This window comes from Pan troglodytes, chromosome 16 (assembly GCF_028858775.2).
Source record: "Pan troglodytes isolate AG18354 chromosome 16, NHGRI_mPanTro3-v2.0_pri, whole genome shotgun sequence".
Lineage (NCBI taxonomy): Eukaryota > Metazoa > Chordata > Mammalia > Primates > Hominidae > Pan > Pan troglodytes.
The window spans coordinates 49,623,064-49,642,573 of NC_072414.2; the positions used below are offsets into that span (position 1 = coordinate 49,623,064).

Genomic DNA, 19,510 nt, shown 5'->3' on the forward strand with positions numbered 1-19,510 from the left:
CATTGACTTGCGTGCCTTCTCCTATCAGAGAAACTCTGTTTAGGATATTTACATTTTATCAGTCAAGGTTACCTAAGGTGTGTACTATACCCCTGGGTTCCAGAAAAGCAGTTCCTGATTTTTTTTTCTCCCGTGTATTCTTCCCTTTTCCGCGGGGGTTATTAGGCCTAAGCAACTATTGTCTGCGTTGAAGCTGTGTACTAGCTGCACACTAGTCTGCATGGAAGCTGTGCACTAGCTGTACGCTAGCACTCCTATCAGGCTGCTATCATTACAAATGCCACTCTCTTTGGGACTTCTGCTTGGCTAGAAGCTTTCCTTTTCCTTCTCATCTTAAGCTTTGAAAATGATCTTTTCTCCCGAGTTTACTTAGGAAATGGGCACTATTCAGTCTGTGAGACTGTCAGAAATAACTAAATTAGTTTTATTTTTTAGAAACAGGGTCTCACTACGTCATCCAGGCTGGAAAGCAGTGGCTATTCCCAGGTGCAATCATAGCACACGATTGCCTTGAACACCTGGGCTCAAGTATTCCTCCTGTCTCAGCCTCTCAAGTAGCTGGGACTACAAGCATACACCACTGCGCCTGGCCAAGTATTTTGATAAGCCAAAGGTTTCAGTTTTTCTGAGAATATTTATTTCCCAGGCTGTGGAAAGGCCCTTTGGGCTCAGAGGTAATGTTCATTTTTGTCCAAGAAAGCAAAACAGTGTTAAGTATGAGTAATGACCTGGGCCAAATAATTTGCTGAGATAGATAAACAGGTTGTACAAGCCAGAGCACATTCCTGAAGTGCCAGCCTCTGCCTGCAAGATGGGTAGGGAACCCACTGGCTCTGTGCTCAGCAGTCCCAGGTTAGCTGCTGCCCTCTGGCTGGAGAAAAGAGGTCTGAAGTAAGAAGTTTTGGAAATAACTTGGCTTCCAGTCTGGAAGTCACACGAGTCACATTATGGCCCTTCTCAAGCATTTTGGCAGCCGGGATGTGTGACCAGCTGCCCCTCCTGGCTGGTGGGGCGGGGGACTGGCTGTGTTAGTCTGCTATTGTCAGTTTGATGCATGTTGAGCTGCATTTCTGCTCTTATTTCCCCTAAGAATGCTGATTGACCAAGGGATTTTCTTTTTTTGCACAGATTAATCCTCAGTGTCAAGGATGACTGTATACTCCAAATATTCCATCTTTCTTTTTCCCTTCAAAATGTATTTATGGAGCACCTATTTATGCTGGGTACCAGAGATAGAGCAGTGAATAAGGCAGATGTTGTCCCTGGCTTTTTGGAGCTTGTTGCATTGTAGGATCCTATCTTCTCATTTAAGATTTGGACAATATCATTGGCCTTGTTAACCCAGACTCTTCAATGGCCAGTAAATCCCTTAGGAGAGGAATTTAGGCTGAGTTAGTTTTCTGTAGCTGCTCTTTCTTTCTAAGGCACTGGCTGCCAGATGTATCTTTAGGGAGGTCAGCCATAGTATGGGGCCTGTAGGTAGATTTTAAGCTGTGAGTACTCACAGGGAACAGCTTAATCCAGAGATTCTGCGTATGTGTTGGGAGTGTGGAATGCCCTTTCAGTCAATTTTCCTTCTTTGTAATAACTTTCTTTTTATTCTACACTTTATTAAGCCTTTTCTTTTCTTTTTTTTTTTTTTTTGAGACGGAGTCTCGCTCTGTCGCCCAGGCTGGAGTGCAATGGCGCGATCTCGGCTCACTGCAAGCTCCACCTCCTGGGTTCACACCATTCTCCTGCCTCAGCCTCCCGAGTAGCTGGGACTACAGGTGCCTGCCACCGCGCCTGGCTAATTTTTTTGTATTTTTAGCAGAGATGGGGTTTCACCGTGTTAGCCAGGATGGTCTCCATCTCCTGACCTTTTGATCCACCTGCGTCGGCCTCCCAAAGTGCTGGGATTACAGGCATGAGCCACCATGCCCGGCCAGGCCTTTTATTTTCAAGCAAATTCTGTCTAGTATTGTTTCATGCCCAGGAGGCTTTTAATAGAGTACATTTTTTAAAATTTGTTTTTTTGGTACCAAGTAGCATTATAAAGAGGCTTTTGATTTTTAATTTAAATTTAATTTAATTTAATTTTCTTGAGATAGGGTCTTTCTCTGTTGCCCAGGCTGGAGTATAGTAGTATGATCACGGCTTACTGTAGCCTCAACCTCCTGGGCTCAAGCAATCTTCCCACCTTAGCCTCCCAAGAAGCTGGGACTACAGGCACACACCACCACATCAAGCTAATTTTTGCATTTTTTGCAGAGATGGATTTTCACCATGTTGCCCAGGCTGGTCTCAAATGCTTGGACTCAAGCAATCTGCCTGCCTTGGCCTCCCAAAGTGCTGGGATTATAAGCATGAGCCACCGTGCCTGGCCATAAGGAGGTTTTAAAAAACTTAATTTTGGAGATTTTCAAACATACAAAATGAGACTGGATCATGTAATGAGTCATTGGTCCTTTCTCCAGCACCAGCAACCTCAATACATGGCCAATCCTGCCTCATCTACATCCACGCTGTATAAGGAAATAAATATACATCATCTGTATCTCAGCATGTTTCTCTAAAAGAGACTGTTTCTTAATATCATCATAATGCTCTTCTGCCTAAAAATCAATACTTTTCTTACTGGGAGGTATTTTAAAGGATACAAGAGGAGAGAAATTTAGCCACAAACATCTTGCTCAACATATCAGCTTTTTTCTTTTTTTCCCCGTGTTCAGTTTTTGACCAAAAGCATACTGACATTTTATAAAAATGATAGCCATCTATGCTCCTAGCAGCTTTTCTGGGTATACATGTTGTGACCGGGGTAAACATTAACTGTCTGTTCCTCCATCTAAGAAGAATAACAGGTATTCGCTTCATTTGGACCATATTTATGTACCCTGAGTAATTCCCAGACCTCTCCCAACTTCTAAAGTTCCCTATTCATTCAGCAAATATTTATTGAGAGACTTATTGCACGTCAGTCACTGTTAGATCTGGGGATTACGGTGGAAAAGAAGACAAAGTAGGCCCTGGACTTGCTGCAATTTACAGTTGATAGGGAAGCAGGGCTTCCCCACACAAGGATACTGACATACACCAACAGTCGCTGGGCTGCAGCTGTGGTGAGTGTCGTGGGGAAGTGCTGTGAGAGTGGACTGAGAAGACCTCAGGGGTCTGAAGGGTCAGGGAAGGCGTTCTTGATTCTTGAGGAAGTGACATTTCAGCCCAGCAGTGCAGATCGAGGGAACAGCATGTGTGACTACCTTTAAACAAGAAGGAGGCTGGCTCCTAAAGGAGCAGAAGGGAGGCAGTGAGGCAGGTGTGGGGTTGGGGATGGGCAGGGGAAGTGGAAAGAGCCCCCCATCCTGGGCCTGCCTCTTCCAAATGGCCCTGGGACCTGAGAGCAGGCTCTTGGGTTCCTACGGCTGGAGACCCTGGGATGCTACATGGAGACGTGAGTTCCAGTTCCTCTCCTGACTGTAGCATTGTAGTGAAAAAAGAACTCCAATTTGGAAAGACATAGGCAGGCATTTGCAGGCTGTTACCCTGGAATAAGAGAAGTCATACTATTTACACAGTAGGGTCATTGTGAGGATTAAAGAAAATATATATTTTATTATATATTATATGTAATAAAATCACCTGACAACAAATTTCTTCCCCCTCCTCTTTCTTCAGTAACTTTCTTCTTCACTTTTCCCGTCAGGGACCATCAGCTCCTTGGGCTGCCTCAGGAGTCCTCTCCCCTGGTGTGGCTGATGCTGATGGCCCTGCTCCCCAGCGGGTAGAGTCCTGGGGCCGTGCCCTTCCTGGGGGCCTTTTATTTAGACCCTGACATTTACACAAACGTTCAATTCAAACATAATGCTTTTTTCTTTTTGCCAGAAAACATTCAAAGTCTACAAAAGAACATAAAGGAAAAAGTGAAATCTCATTTTCCTGAGGAAACTGTCGTTAGAGAGCTGGATTGCATCCTTCTAGATGTTTTACATACACAAACACACAGTCTTCAAACAAAAAATGAAAATTTGAAGTTTATGATTTTTCACTCAGTGTATCTTGATCTCTTTCTGTGTGTACAACTTTGAGACCTGGGCCACTCGGGAGTGTTCCACAGACTTCATTGTTCCTGGCATTGCTTGTGTTTTCCCTGCTCCGTGGCGGCTTCATCTCCCTGCTTGGGCCAGGGGCAGGATCCTCTGTGTCCGGCCACCTGAGTTTTCCTGCAAGCCAGTCCACCTCTGAAAGCCTTTGCTTTGCAGAAATGCATTTCACCAAAGCCTTGTGTTGTCATTGGCTTGTTTTTTAGGAACTGGGTGGAGTCTGTGACTGAAAGATCTTACTTTTGTTTCCTGGTATTTGGGGAGTTTCATTAGAGCTTTTCCTCTTCCTGGTTATATGTCCAGTAAATTGGGGATAACTTAATGCCAGCTCTTGACTCTGCTGCAAGCCATTTAACAGCTCAGTTACCCAAACTTAAGCACAAATGTAAGGATAGCATCAGTGCCTTTGGGGCCCGGCTGTAAGGGACTCAGGGGGAAGCATTTACCAGAAACAAGTACAAGGAATCACAGCTCCTTGCATCCCATCTCTTCCCAAGTGTGGGAAGAAGGGCAAGAAGCAATGGTTGTAGTATTTTCTTACTTTTTAAAAAGATTACATTGAAACGAAGCAAAACAAAACAAAAAACAAGCAATATAGAAAGGTATAAAGAAAAAGGCAAAAGTCATCCTGATCTCTAGCGCCCCTACCCCATCCATGGTTCCTTCCTTAGAGACATGTAAGTTTAATCATCATCACATAGTTTTCTAGACCTTTCTTTGATTTTGCAAACTTTGAATGAATGGAATCATAAAGTACTTAAAGTACATAAAGAACTTACTGTTCTGCCACAATGAATGATTTTCAAATGCAAATTAAAGTTTTGTGTGTTAAAAAATGCTTTGTGGGCCAGGCAAGGTGGCTCATGCTTGTAATCCCAGCACTTTGGAAGGCCAAAGCAGGCAGATCACTTGAGGTCAGGAATTTGAGACCAGATGGTGAAACCTTGTCTGTACTAAAAATACAAAAATTGGCCGGGCGCAGTGGCTCACGCCTGTGATCCCAGCACTTTGGGGGGCCGAGGTGGGCGGATCACAAGGTCAAGAGCTCGAGACCATCCTGGCCAACATGGTGAAACCCCGTCTCTACTGAAAATACAAAAATTAGTTGGGCATGGTGGCGTGCTTCTAGTCCCAGCTACTCAGGAGGCTGAGGTAGGAGAATTGGTTGAACCCAGGAGGCAGAGGTTGCAGTGAGCCAAGATTGCGCCGCTGCACTCCAACCTGGCGAGAGAGTGAGACTCTGTCTCAAAAACAAACAAACAAAATACAAAAATGAGCCCATGTGGTGGTATACACTTGTAATTCCAGCTGACTTGGAAGACTGAGGCAGGAGAATCACTTGAACCAGGGAGGTGGAGGTTGCAGTGAGCCACGATCATGCCACTACCCTGCAGCCTGGGTGACAGAGTGAGACTCCATCTAAAAAAAAAAGTGCTTTTTTTTTTTTTTTTTTTTTTTTTTTTTGTGAATACATGGCAAGAATCTCTGTGTAAAGGCAGTTGAAAAGTTAGCAGGACAGCAGAATTACCCTTATGGAATTTGGGTTTCTGTGCTGTGGGATTGTCGAGGTACCTGGGTCAGCGCCAGGGAAAACTGAGAGAAGGCCAGTTTGTCTGAAGTCTCAGTCCTTGATCTTGGATTTTTTCTTACTTCTGTCCCTTCCATGTTGTGGAGGCCCCTACTCTGTCCCCCTGCATCTAAACATAGCCTGCAGTGTGGGGAGGTGCTTAATGTCAGACAGAATCACAGAGCCAGGGTTGAATGTAGGTGTGTGTCCATAAGCAAGTTGCCTAACTTCTCTGAACTTCAGTTTTCTCAGCTATGAAGTGGAAAGGACAGAAAGGACAATTGCTGTGTCATAGAGTGGTTGTGAACATTAAATGTGATTAGGAATATTTCTAGCCTATAGTAGGTGCTCAACAAATCTTAATTTCCCCCTTTCCTGCTTGTTAAGCCTTCATTCTATAAAGGCGTGTTAAGGCTTGGACATGTTACTGTTTCTCAAGGGTATTTGCATTTCAACAATGACCAAAACTTTAACTGAAGGAATTAAGAACCAGCCAACAGGACTGGGAGGATCCTTTTGGGCTGAAGTCACACCACCTCTTCCTGGCTTTTCAGAAATATTTCATGAATGGTCACAACAGGTTATGTACTAACACTACCCCCTTTTCTTAGAACTTGGCCCCAGGACCAGCCCTACCCTCAGAGGACAGTTTGGCTGCTAGATGACTGCCAGCCTCAACCTTGTGCATTGTATTTAGTGATGAGGTTGAAGTCATATGGAGAAGCTGGGGTAAGGGGAAAGACAGCATTATTAAGAGCATGAGGTTTCAAATGCTTGCTCTTCTTACTAGGACAACGCAAGTCCGTCTGGTATCTTTGTGGGAATTACTCTTAGGTGAGTGGACAGGCCCTTATACACATCAGCAAAGGGTGCTCTTCCTCCGGGGTAAAAGCAGCCCAAGCCTATGCCAAATCACCTTGGTGAACAGAGACTAGATGGGATTTTTGCTCCCTCCATCTCCACTGCCAGGCAATGAGTGCTGGGCACAATTTGCATAATCATACACAGTGGGCCCATTATTACAACTGTGCATGAGGCCTAAAGAGTCATTATTCTTTTTTTCTTTTCCTACTTTCTTTTAGCTTCTTGACCTGAGCAATGGAGAACCTACCAGGAAACTTCCTCAGGGTGTTGTTTATGGTGTGGTGCGAAGATCAGATCAAAATCAGCAGAAAGAAATGGTGGTGTATGGGTGGTCCACCAGTCAGCTGAAAGAAGAGATGAACTACATCAAAGATGTGAGCCATTTAAGAGTTTTTGCCCTCCACCTGTATTCTTTTTGTAGCATGCAAGAGGATGGAGTTGGAAGCATTGAAGTGAATGTAATAAGGCATTTTGAAAGAATTCTTAGTGTTATCATTTTGGCTGGAAATGTTTCTGTGTATCTTCATGGTAATGTTAAAGTACAGATGTAAATCTGCAAGGAAGGAAAGGTTGAGCTTCTGCTGGATGGATGTTACTAGGTAGGTATAATCAGGAGAGCAGATGGCTTCCTCCTTCCGTGTAGGGTTTGGAGGCTCTTGAGTGGTTTTTCTTTATTGCACTTACCAGTCCCAAATTCATCCCTGGCAAGAGGAATAGGAAGACTGTGGCTGATTCAGATCAATCATTTGGGTTGAAACAAATGCTAGGAAGTCAACCACAATAGACTTTGTCCAACCAAGCCAATCAATGCCATTTCCTTGTATTTAGTAGTTTATTTCCTATCTTTTAAATTACATGTTCTTTTGAGAAAATTTGGGAAACATAAACATGTATGGAGAAGAAAATAAAATCACTCATAATCTCACCATTCAACCAGAGCAATTGTTAACATTTTGGAGTATTTTCTTCTTCTCTCTCTCTCCACTTCTTTTCATTCCATCCTGTGTTCCCCTAGATTGACTGATTCCCCTCTTGACCAAACCACCCAGCTTATGTGGAAGAGGAGATGGCCTGCTCTGACACTGATGGGCTCACATTACAGACCAGTGGCTTAGAAAGTGCTTGTAAGAGGCAGTGTAGGGGCAGGGAGTCAACCTAGGCCTGTGAGCTCACAGACCTTGCTTCGAGCTCCAGCTCTGTGTCTGGCCCAGCAAGTCACTTTTGCTCTGTGCAGGCTTCAGTCCTCATGTTGAGATTGTGGGGGTTGGCTGGGCTTTGATACCTAAGGTTAAAAACACAGCTCTGTGAGCCCCATTTTATTTTGTGGGTTTTCAGATAAGATGCAAACTCACGATGTCTTCGCTTTTGTGTGAGTTTTTAAAAGGAACGTTCCTTGTTGAATTTAAAAAATAATAAATGCTTAGCAGAAAATATGAGGAAAAGCCAGCAAAATTAGCACGCATATACATAATGTATATGACAGCCACCAACCTCAAACTCCTAGTTATCCCACCTTTCAAACATAATTTTAAAATTTTATTTTATTGTATATTTTAGAGACAGCGTCTCACTCTGTCATCCAGGCTGGAGTGCAGTGGCACAATCACAGCTCACTGCGGCAGCACAATCACAGCTTATTGCAGCTTCTACTTCCCCACCCTCAAGTGATCCTCCTGCCTCAGCTTCCCAAGCAGCTGGGACTGCAGGTGCGCGCCACTACACCCAGATAAGTTTTTGTAGAGACCCAGACTGGTCTCAAACTCCTGGACTTAAGTGAACCTCCCACCTCAGTTTCCCAAAGTTCTGGGATTACAGGTGGAAGTCACTGTGCCCGGCCTCCAGACATAATTTTTAACCATTCAGAATATTCAATTCCTGAATTTCCTGTTAAGAATAGCTCAGACATTTTAATTTTCTTGTATTTTTTTCTCAAGGAAATACATAGACCTTCCTCATTTAAATGCTCCGGAGGTATGGCTCCTCCCTTAGTAACCTTCTAAACAGAGTCCAGAGTCCCACATTGCCCAAGACAAAGGCAGGAGGAGATGTTGGCTAATCCTGAGCTGTGGATGACATGTGCCAAAGTCACGTGACCTGGAATTACCACCCTCCACTGTGATCCGCAACTTAAAACTAACTTTCAGGTCCCTCCTGCCATAGGTGGCTTCAGTTCCATCCCTGGCCTGGTCATTGCAGTATTTGCCTTTGGGAGGGACATGCAGCTCAAGATTCCACTTACTCACCACTGGGAGCAGCACAAGAGCCAGCTCAGGGCCACACATGAAAGCCGTTCTGCCTGCCTAGAATGAAAAGTTGTACTTTTAACCTCATTTTCCCAAAATGTTTGTACTTCATGGCAAGAAAGTAGACTCTATTTTTAGAATTCATGTGGGGAAGTCTGGGGGTCTTGACTCTCCCTTCCCCCAAATCTCCACCAATATCCAGTAACCCCTAATAAACATGCTGTCTATTTTAAAACAATGTGCTTCAAAATTAAGCCTTCCAATACTGTGTCCTAAACACTTACATTCTAACCAAACTGCTATCTTTAGGCCCTTCCTAAAACAGAAGTTCTGGAGTGTGCTGGAGAAAACTCCCTTGAGACTTCCTGCCCTATTTGAGGGTTCCTGAGTACTTTCCCCATCCTAGGGATACCAGAAGAAAGGAGGAGACAGGGACTGTTTGTAAGGTCTTTTGTTGTGTTTTGAAAGTTTTTAAGGTCCTCCTAGCCCTCTGAAAGTAGTACTGTAGAGAAACTTGAACAGCGTTTGTGTAAACAAGTGTTTTTGGGATCACTTGAACTTTTGTTATATTTACTGCCTTGCGTGTTATTGGTGATTACTGAGGAACTGACTTTCAAATTTATGGGCTCCCCAGGGTTCATATTTTACTTCCTTCCATTCCAGATATTTGATTGCTCTTTGGCAGTCAGGGCTGATAGAGGGAAAATCAGAGGTTGCTTTTGGTTTCTTGGTCCTCTTAGCCACGAGTCTGTTAAAACACATTCTACTTGTAAAAACATGTGATGGGAAAAGGGCAAAACTTTGCCCAACTGTCATTTGAGGGTGATAGGTGAATTTCAACAAACCATTTTTTCTTCAGAGTTTATTTGGCTAATTAATATTTATTATGGTAGTTACATGTAATTATATATAATTTTATGTAATTAATATATATTAGCATATATTTAATATATGCCTATATATTTTATTATGTATATAAAATATATACATAATAAAATTATATATATATAAATTATTTGGATAATTCCTAACTAGTTTCTAACTAGTTGTTGGGGGCGACCTTCTCCCTTAATTTCCTGTCTTGTTCTTAAGATTATTTTTATGTGGGGTCCTTCTTTCTTTTTCTTTTTTTTTTTTTTTTTTTTTGTTTTTTGAGATGGAGTCTTGCTCTGTCACCCAGGCTGGAGTGCAGTGGCATGATCTTGGCTCACTGCAAGCTCCGCCTCCCAGATTCACGTAATTCTTCTGCCTCAGCCTCCCGAGTAGCTGGGACTACAGGTGCCCACGACCACACCCCCCAACTAATTTTTGTATTTTTAGTAGAGACGGGGTTTCACCATGTCAGCCAGGGTGGTCTTGATCTCCTGACCTTGTGATCCGCCTGCCTCGGCCTCCCAAAGTGCTGGGATTACAGGCTTGAGCCACCGCACCTGGCCGGGGTCCTTCTTTCTTTAGAGTTTCTTAAAAGTTTTAGAAATCTTGTATGAAAATGTTATGGCTTGACCTCTAACTAGTATCTTTGTGGGCTGCAGGTGAGAGCCACTTTGGAAAAGGTGAGAAAGCGAATGTATGGAGACTATGATGAGATGAGACAGAAGATTCGACAGCTCACCCAGGAACTATCAGTAAGTCATTATCTCAGTTGCTTGGAGATAGGGAGGCATGGCAGGCTCAGAGTGGTCCCTCAGTGGCTAGTGCCTAAAGATATTAGAGTATCTAGTGTTCTTTATCAATAGAATTACATTTTAAATAAACTGACAAAATTTTATCACAGAATGAAATTTATTACCTAAAGGGAAATTTTTATGGTAAGAATAATCTTATTCATATTCAAAGCATTCTCACCAAAGTCAGGAGCAAAACAAGGAAGCCAGCTATCACTATTATTATTTAATATTGTTCTTCACATACTAGCCAAACAAGAGAAATAAACATATAGGTTTAAACATGGCATAGGTAGATGTAAAACTATCACTGTTTACAAACTATATGATTGTATACCTGGAAAGCTCAAGTGAACATGAAATGATGAAAGAAAAACTACTACAAACAAGTAAAGAATTTGTTATTTGTAGCAGGGTATAAAATTTTATACACACACACACAGAGGATATAAAATTAATATATAATATACAAAGAGGTTTCAATATACAAAAAATTCCCAAAATATCATCAACAGAAAAATACTACATACCTAGGAGTCAACTATAATAAGTGGAAAGAAACACCATGTGCTTAGAAAGGAAGATTCAGCATCATAAGATCCACATTACTGTACCATTTTAATATGACTCAATAAAAAGACCAACAGGTTTTGTTTTTTATAAGTGGAGTAGGTGATTCTAAGGTTTATATAGAAAATAAATAAAAAGATTGGGAAAATAATGGGAAAAAAGAGCAACGAGAGGGAGTAGCCTTATTAAATGTTAAAAGAAAGTGAAAAAGCCTCAGAGATTGAAACAGTATCATAGTGGCACATAAATAGACAAACATCAATAAAAAGTACTCCAGAAACGTACCCCTATATGTGATAAATGTAGCATCTCAAAAAAGGAAGGAAAATGGACTAGTCAATATGTGCTATTGGGAAAACTTATGTGCTGTTGGAAGTCTTATACCTGGCTAAATTCCTAAAGTATCAAAGATTTAAATGTGAAAAATAAAACCCAAAAGTGCCAGAAGAAAAATATGTGTGAATTCATTTATACCCTTGAGGTAAGGGAATGCCTTTTCTTATTATGATATAAAATCCCAAAACCATGAAAAGAAAGGCTGATAACTTTGACAACTTTAAAATGAGAAACTCCTGCTGGTAAAAATGTCAAAGTCAAATGACCGGGAAAAATTATTTGTCCTTCGTATCACACATAATAGACTCATTTTCTGAATATTGAAAGATCCCCCACGAATCAAGAAGAAAAAAGCTACAACTCATAAAAATAGGTGAAAGATTTGTAACAGGTAATGTATACTAAAGGAAAGATGGAGAGAGCTCTTTTGTGTATGACAGGATGCTCTGCCTCACCTCATCGTAAGATAAATGCGGGTTAAAACCATCCCATGATATAATTTTTATCTATTAGATCCGCCAAAGTGCAAGAGTGGGTCAGGACATTGTTCACAGGCCTGTGGGCAAAGAAGAGGGTTGCTGATGAAAATGCAATTTGCTATTACTCTTACAGAGAACAATTCAGCATTATCGATCAAAATTACAGATGTTTAGATCCTTTGACCCAGCAATTCTATTCCTAGCATTTATTCTACAGGTAGACTCTCACATATGAGGAAAGACATAAGGATAGATTTATTTATTGTAGCATTGTTTGTAATAGTAAAACAATTGGAAACCTAAATGTCTATCAAGAAGAGGAAAGTGGCCAGGCACGGTGGCTCACGCTTATGATCACAGCACTTTGGGAGGCCGAGGCAGGTGGATCATTTGAGGTCAGGAGTTCGAGACCAGCCTGGCCAATGTGGTGAAACCCTGTCTCTACTAAAAATACAAAAATTAGCCGGGCATGGTGGTGCAGGCCTGTAATCCTAGCTACTCAGTTGGCTGAGGCAGGAGAATCGCTTGAGCCTGGGAGGTGGAGGTTGCAGTGAGCCAAGACTGTGCCACTGCACTCCAGTCTGGGTGACAGAGTGAGACCCTGTTTCAAAAAAAAAAAATAAGGGAAAGTAAGATAAATGATGTATCTCTACAATAGAATATATGCAGTTGTAAATTAAAAAAAAAAAAAGAAAAAGCAAGTAATCCCTTGAAGGGGAGATACAGAAAGATGTAGATGGTGAAAAAAAGCAAGATGCAAGAAAATATGTAGGAAAAAATTGCTACCATTTATATAGAACAGGAAGAGAAGATAAACATATCAGGATTGTTCTGTGTGTGCACAAAAAGTTACTAAAAGGTTAATCCAGAAAGTAACTAACAACTGTTTCTAATTGGGAGGCAGGGTGGTAACTGAGCAGGGTAGTAATTTTTTATAAAAATATAAAAGTAACTTTATACTTTTGAAATGTTTGCACCATGTGAGTGTATTACCTACTCAAAAATTTAAGAAAAATAACCTTCTTCTAGTTTAGCCAAGCTAATGCTTGTGGACATTTAAAAAAATTTATTATTAATATTCCCAAAGATAAAAGTCCCTGTCTATGTGACGTACCTTCCATAAGAGTTAATATCTGTGGGAAAGAAGGGCAGTTACAACAGTCATGCATCAGAGTTCAATTTATGGCTGGGCTGTGAGATTAGGTGCTTAAGTAACACCTAGTACCTTGATTATAGGAGTGGGGCTACGTAAATATATCTCCCTACCCCATTCCTTGATTATAGGAGTGGGGCTATGTAAATTTATCTACCTAGCCCCTTCCTTGATTATAGGAGTGGGGCTGTATAAACATATCTACCCAGCCCATTCCCACTGGCATGTGGGAGGACATTTGTGAAATTCTCACCTGCTTATGGAAAGTCATTCTGCCATGACTGTCAGACACCAATGACTGTCATCAAAGCCAAAGAATTGGATTTGCAATAGATGCATAAACAAAACTCTGCTCCTCGCTTTCCATCACCATCTCCTACACACCCTCATTTTCTCATGCTAGAATTGTCCCAGAAACCCTGTCTCTCTGCCTACTGGTCTCCTCCTTCTCCAAGTCATCCTACCTACTGCAGCCAGATTAAGATTGCTAAATTATTGCTATTGAAACACACTGCTGAACACAAAGCTGCCACATGCTCCTGGGCCTGGCTTGCTGCTTCAATTCTGTCTCCACTCCCCAGAGTGCACCTCCTGCTCTGCTGCGCCTGGGCTGCTTTCTGCTGCTCCCAGAGGCCACATGGGGGGCCTTCCACCCTCAGTCCTAACTGTATCTAGCCTCTTACCAATATCTAGGTCAAGAATGGCTTCTGACTCAGACATGTTAAACACACACACCCAACAAAGACAGCAGCAACAACAGCAGCAACAAAACAACTCTCTCTTTTTTTTTTTTTAAATGAGACGGAGTTTCGCTGTTGTCACCCAGGCTGGAGTGCAATGGCGCCATCTCGGCTCACTGCAACCTTGGCTCACTGCAACCTCAGCCTCCCGGGTTCAAGCGATTCGCCTGCCTCAGCCTTCCACGAAGCTGGGATTACAAGCGTGCGTCACCATGCCTGGCTAATTTTTGTATTTTTAGTAGAGATGGAGTTTCACCACGTTGGCCAGGCTGGTCTCGAACTCTTGACCTCAGGTGATCCGACCGCCTCGGCCTCCCAAAGTGCTGAGATTACAAAAACACTCTTGAGAATTGAGTGAGACCAAAGCATATTCTCTCCATGGTGACTACAAAGAACAAGGTGGCTGCAGAAGTTATTTCAACTGGGTTCTAGTTCTAGGAGTGCCACTTCTGAGCTGTTTGACAGTGAGCAAATCACATAACTTCTCTGATTGTTTTCTTCCTTACAAAGGACAACATTCTGACTCCTGCACAGTGTTGTTGAGAGGGCTAAATGAGGGTATGTGAGTAAACACTATCCAAAGGAAGGTGATTCTTGCCCTTCTCTCTGGATCATGCAGATGTTGACTTTTAATTTAAAGCTTTACTTTAGATATTGTTGAAGTAGATGTGGCTTCTAACAGAAGAAAGTTCCAGCCTAACTGAAGATTGTCGTGAACGTATAGGGATTGATTTTGTGTGACTGTCTCCTCGATCTGTCCAGGTTTCCCATGCTCAGCAGGAGTATCTGGAGAATCACATCCAAACCCAGTCGTCTGCCCTGGATCATTTTAATGCCATGAACTCAGCCTTGGCGTCAGATTCCATTGGCCTGCAGGTACTCATCTGCTTACTGCTATGACAGGGCAACCCAGCTTAATCAAGAGTGGGGCCTGTGCCTTTGTAGAAAAATAAGTCACAGAACATCCTTAGCTCATGATTGAGAATTCTTTAAGCAGAACCACTGTGAAGACTGTGCCCAGAAGACAGTGTAGGAAACTGAAGGAAGCATTTCCAAGCTGAGACTCTAAAGCTTTGTTTTTGCTCTCTGAAAAGGAAATTTAGACCCTGAGTTTGGTGTGAGAGATGTCGCTTGCTTCACCAGATACCCGAGTGGTCCTCAGCATCAGTGCCTAACCCCACACATCAGCCCTCTTCCTCCAGTCCCAGTGCCACAGGAAGTGCCACCTAATCACAGAATAACACAGACTTCACTAAGGACAATCTGTACTCCTTCATGGCAAGCAATATAAAAAAGGCCTGTAAACACTTTTTTATAATTAGAAATTATTTTGTATCAGAAAGAATCATGGATATTCCACGTCTTTTGTAGCAGACAAGGAAACAGAAAGACCCGGTATCTTATATTTGTGAAAATGCATGTTGTTACCTCACTTTGAGGGATTGTTTTCTTGGTTGATTTGGTTTACAGGAGCTAACCATTCAAGTGCTTCCCATTCTTACTCTTACAAGTCCCCTAACATGCAAATTAATTTGAAAATGTTCAAAGCAAAGCATTGTATGTATTTGAAATAGCTTCCCTTGGTCTTCATTTCCAAATATATGAACAACAGTTTTTACCTCTCCTCCAAATTTATTTGGCTCTTATCTTTTTACCCTCCTCTCAAAAGTTCCAAAAGCTATTTCAAATCCTTTCTGGTTCTATATAAGTAATTTGTTAGATAAATAAAATTTCATGTTGGGATTCTCCACTTCCCCTAGTTCTCTGATAACAGTTGGTATGGCAGCAGTGACAACAGCAGGGCTCGGCCACTGTCCTGGAGTGGGTCCGGGTGGCCTCGTGTTTGGGGTCATCTGCAATGCCCATTTCTGGTGGGGCTTCTGAGTCCCACCCTTTTCCTGGCTCTCTTGAGTGTATGCCAGCTTTCCCCTGGCCTCAGGCCAAGCCCCACTGGGTCTGGTTTGCTCAGCAGCCTTTGTTTTCCCTTCCTCCTGTGGTCAGGGGGGCTGGCCGAGGCTCCCTTTCCTCCCCTTTCGGACGCCGTCTCATTCGCAGCCCACCAGCAAGGGCTTTATCTCACCTGAGTTCAGACTTAGTTGGTATTTGTACTACATCTCTGGTTTTTCTTCCCAGAAAAAAAAATATATTTGCCAGTATTTTCTGGCAATTCTTCTGCTTTGCCATCTGGCCAACACTCTGGCATTTACTGCAGAGGTCAGCTGTTTGAGCTGGGCTAGCTCTGACCCAGGCACCTTGACTGATTCCTAGTTATCATGCAGGCTCTTAGTCCTGGACAGCCAAAGGAGCCTTACAGCTAAAACCGCTGAGAGGAAGAGAAAGAGAGAGACAAAGAGAGAGGGAGAGGGAGGGGGAAGGGGAGGGGAGAGGGAGGGGGAGGGGAGAGGGAGGGGGAGGAGGAGGGGGCATTGGAAGAAGGAGAAGCCATCTCACAACAGGAAACTCAACCTGCTAGAGGAAGAGGGCTGATGCATGGTGTTAGGCACTGATGCTGAGGACCACTCGGGTACCTGGTGGACCGAGTCTGAAGAGAGCTGGCTTCTTCCTTATGCAAGATCCCAGCCTCTTCCACTGGCCCACTCTGTCCACTTTCATTATTATTGACAGGGAGACCAGACCCTTGGTTTGATTCCATAGAATGTCAGAGCTAGAAAGAACTGAGAGGATCTCTAATCCCTTTGTTTTATGAATAAACAAACTGAGGCCGCCAGAGAGAAATGACATGAGCAAGATGCCTACCTAGTGACAGAGCCAGGATTAGAAGAATCCTGGTCTCTTGGACCAGAGTGTAGGTTTTTGTATGGATACAAGAGTAGAATCTGTGAAGCCAGTGGGGCTAGGGGAGTGGGTGGTTGGCCTAGGTGGTTTCTAAAGCCCCTTGAAGCTCAAATGTTCTGTGACTCCATGCTTCCAAATGGCTTCAGTATTTCCTTTAGTATCTAATCACCTCCTTCAGAAGTTCTTTTTCTTGATTCAAGTAGGTTTAGGAGTGAAAGGCTTATATTGTCCAAAGTAGAGGCTGAGGAATTGAGGAAGCTTCAGAGACTGATCATCTAGACAAGAGCACAGAGGTGTGAGAAACAGTGCCCAACACCAGGGTTTTCACATCTTCTAATCTGAAATTGTAGATGACTGGGGACATAGTAGAAGATGACTTTCCAACGGCACGGATTCTGTGGAGGCCATTTATCTCTAAGGAGAGTTAACCAAGTAGAAACCAAAGCAGTAAACAGCACCACCATTTTTTTCTTTTTCTTTTTTATTATTTTTTTAGAGATGGGGTCTTGCTCTGTTGTGCAGGCTGGAGTGCAGCAGTGTGGTATAGTTCACTGCAGCCTTGACCTCCTAGGCTCAAGTGATCCTCATGCCTCAGCCTCCTGGGTAGCTGGGGCTATAGGTACACACAACCATGTCTAGCTGGTTTTTAAATTTTTTTTGTAATTGCCCAGGCTAGTCTTGAACTCAAGGCTTAGGTGCTCCTCCCACCTCGGCCTCCCAAAGTGCTGGGATTACAGTCATGAGCCATCACGCATGGCCAACACTATTGATTTAAACATCCTCGCTTCAGTGCGGCCTGGAGCAAAAATCACTTGTCTGCATTACCAAATTCTTTTCCTTAGTACTTCTTTATTACTACCCTTCTGTGCCTAAGGGAGGAAGGTGAAATGTTTGCAGGTATGTGAGTATTCTTAGTCACGTTGTCACTATCCTGGCAGGCAGTCTAGAAGTGCAGAAGGGATAGTTCTTTTAAGAAAAAAGGGAGGCCGGGCGTGGTGGCTCACGCCTGTAATCCCAGCACTTTGGGAGGCCGAGTCAGGTGGACCACGAGGTCAGGAGTTCGAGACCGGCCTGGCCAATACGGTGAAACCCCATCTCCACTAAAAATACAAAAATTAGCAAGGTGTGGTGGCAGGCGCCTGTAGTCCCAGCTACTCGGGAGGCTGAGGCAGGAGAATTGCTTGAACCTGGGAGGCGGAGGTTGCAGTGAGCCGAGATCGTGCCACTGCACTCCAGTCTGGGTGACAGAGTGAGGCTCTGTCTCAAAAACAAAAAAAAAGAAAAAGAAAAAGAATAAAAAGAGGAATATCTCTATTCTATAAAGCTCGTATTTTGTTTTCTGATTTCATTGTGGCAATTTGGGAAATACAGAAAAAATAAATAAGAAAATAGATATCCATAGCCCTATCACATAGTGAAAACTATCATTCATATTTCCTCCTGGTCTTTTTCCCCCCAGTGCATAAACATATATTTGAACCAATGCTTATACATATTTTTCAAAATGGGATTATACTATACTTACTATTTTCAAAAGCTGTTTTTTTTTCCCATGTGAAATGATGTATTATAATACTTTTCCTTGGAAGGACTCCATTTTAATCCATTTCCATCCATCCTAAGCAGTGGCAAGTGGTGTTGGCAGCAGCTATGGGATGGTATGGGAGAGGTTTTCAGTCCCTCCAAGCTACAGGGGCAGACCTCTTGGCCACCATGGGAGACCCACAGTCCCTCACAGCACAAGGTCCCAGACTGGCAGTTGCTGTAGCCTAGGACAGCTACCCCAGTGGTTAATGATAAGGGGATGCCCCAGCGTGTGGTGCAGCCCATGTGTTTTCACGCCACTGGATCTGGTTTTGTTTTTATTTTCATCCTCACAGAAAACCCTCGTGGATGTGACTTTGGAAAACAGCAACATTAAGGATCAAATCAGAAATCTGCAGCAGACGTATGAAGCATCCATGGACAAGCTGAGGGAAAAGCAGAGGCAGTTGGAGGTAGCGCAAGTTGAAAACCAGCTGCTAAAAATGAAGGTGGAGTATAAAAGCCTAGATTTATTTTCTATGAACCTTTCTCCTCTTTACTTCTCCCTTTTCTCTTCCCTTCTTCAACCTTTCCATTTCCTTTTCTCCATTCTCTTCTTCACTGGATTTTTTTTTTTTTTTTAAGACAGAGTCTCACTCTGTCACCCAGGCTGGAGTGCAGTGGTACAATCATGGCTCACTGCAACCTCCGCCTCCCGGGTTCAAGCAATTCTCGTGCCTCAGCCTCCTGAGTAGCTGGAATTACAGGCGCGTGCCACCTTGCCCAGTAATTTTTGTATTTTTAGTAGAGAAGGGGTTTCACCATGTTGGCTAGGCTGGTCTCGAACTCCTGACCTCAGGTGATCCGCCTGCCTTGGCCTCCCAAAGTGCTGGGATTACAGGCGTGAGCCACCGTGCTTGGCCCAGATTGGGGCTTCTCCATAAATGCCCCCATTGGGCATGCCTTTCTTGGCCTCCAGTCCCTTCAAGGGCTCTTTAGACACTCACCATGGTGCTGTTGTTATATTACTGAGAAGACGCTTGGGATGCCCACAGATCTGGGACATCAGAAGCCTTGGAGATCTCTCCCTTCACTGTTTAGATTTTCTTTGAGGTCCCAAGTCCTTTCTGTTTGGCTTGACAATAAAGAGCTGAGGGGCACACAATTAGCTGGTACTTGGGCTGTACCCCAAGTACAATATTCTCAAGAAGAAAATTGGTGGGTGACTAGGGACACTGGGGAATGTCCCATTTGGCCCCCTAGGCTGGGAGCATTCCTTAGCTGAACTTCTAATGCCCTAGAGGCATTAGTGCCCCTCCCAAATTTAAACCGTGGGTAGACTTCCTACCCGGTGACAGGAGCAGATCCATGAATGGCTCCTGGAGGGCACTTAATAAATTATATCTTGGATGAATTCCTTTTTATGTAAGTCTGTGGTTTGAAAATTTTGGTCAGCACAGACTTAGGCTATCTTATGAGTAGCGTATCCACA

At 43.2% G+C, this 19,510-nt stretch overlaps 1 protein-coding gene across 3 annotated transcripts in view; it reads left to right on the forward strand.

Annotated features, from left to right (window-relative positions):
* Positions 1 to 19,510, forward strand: part of MYZAP (myocardial zonula adherens protein) — a 93,435-nt gene that overhangs the window by 19,405 nt on the left and 54,520 nt on the right. For all 3 annotated transcript variants that reach the window (XM_001171951.4, XM_001171934.5, XM_009429219.4), the window contains exons 3-6: positions 6,732 to 6,887; positions 10,289 to 10,381; positions 14,461 to 14,574; positions 18,375 to 18,527. In XM_001171951.4, the coding sequence (XP_001171951.1) occupies positions 6,732 to 6,887; positions 10,289 to 10,381; positions 14,461 to 14,574; positions 18,375 to 18,527 (516 nt within the window). The remainder of the gene's footprint in view (positions 1 to 6,731; positions 6,888 to 10,288; positions 10,382 to 14,460; positions 14,575 to 18,374; positions 18,528 to 19,510) is intronic.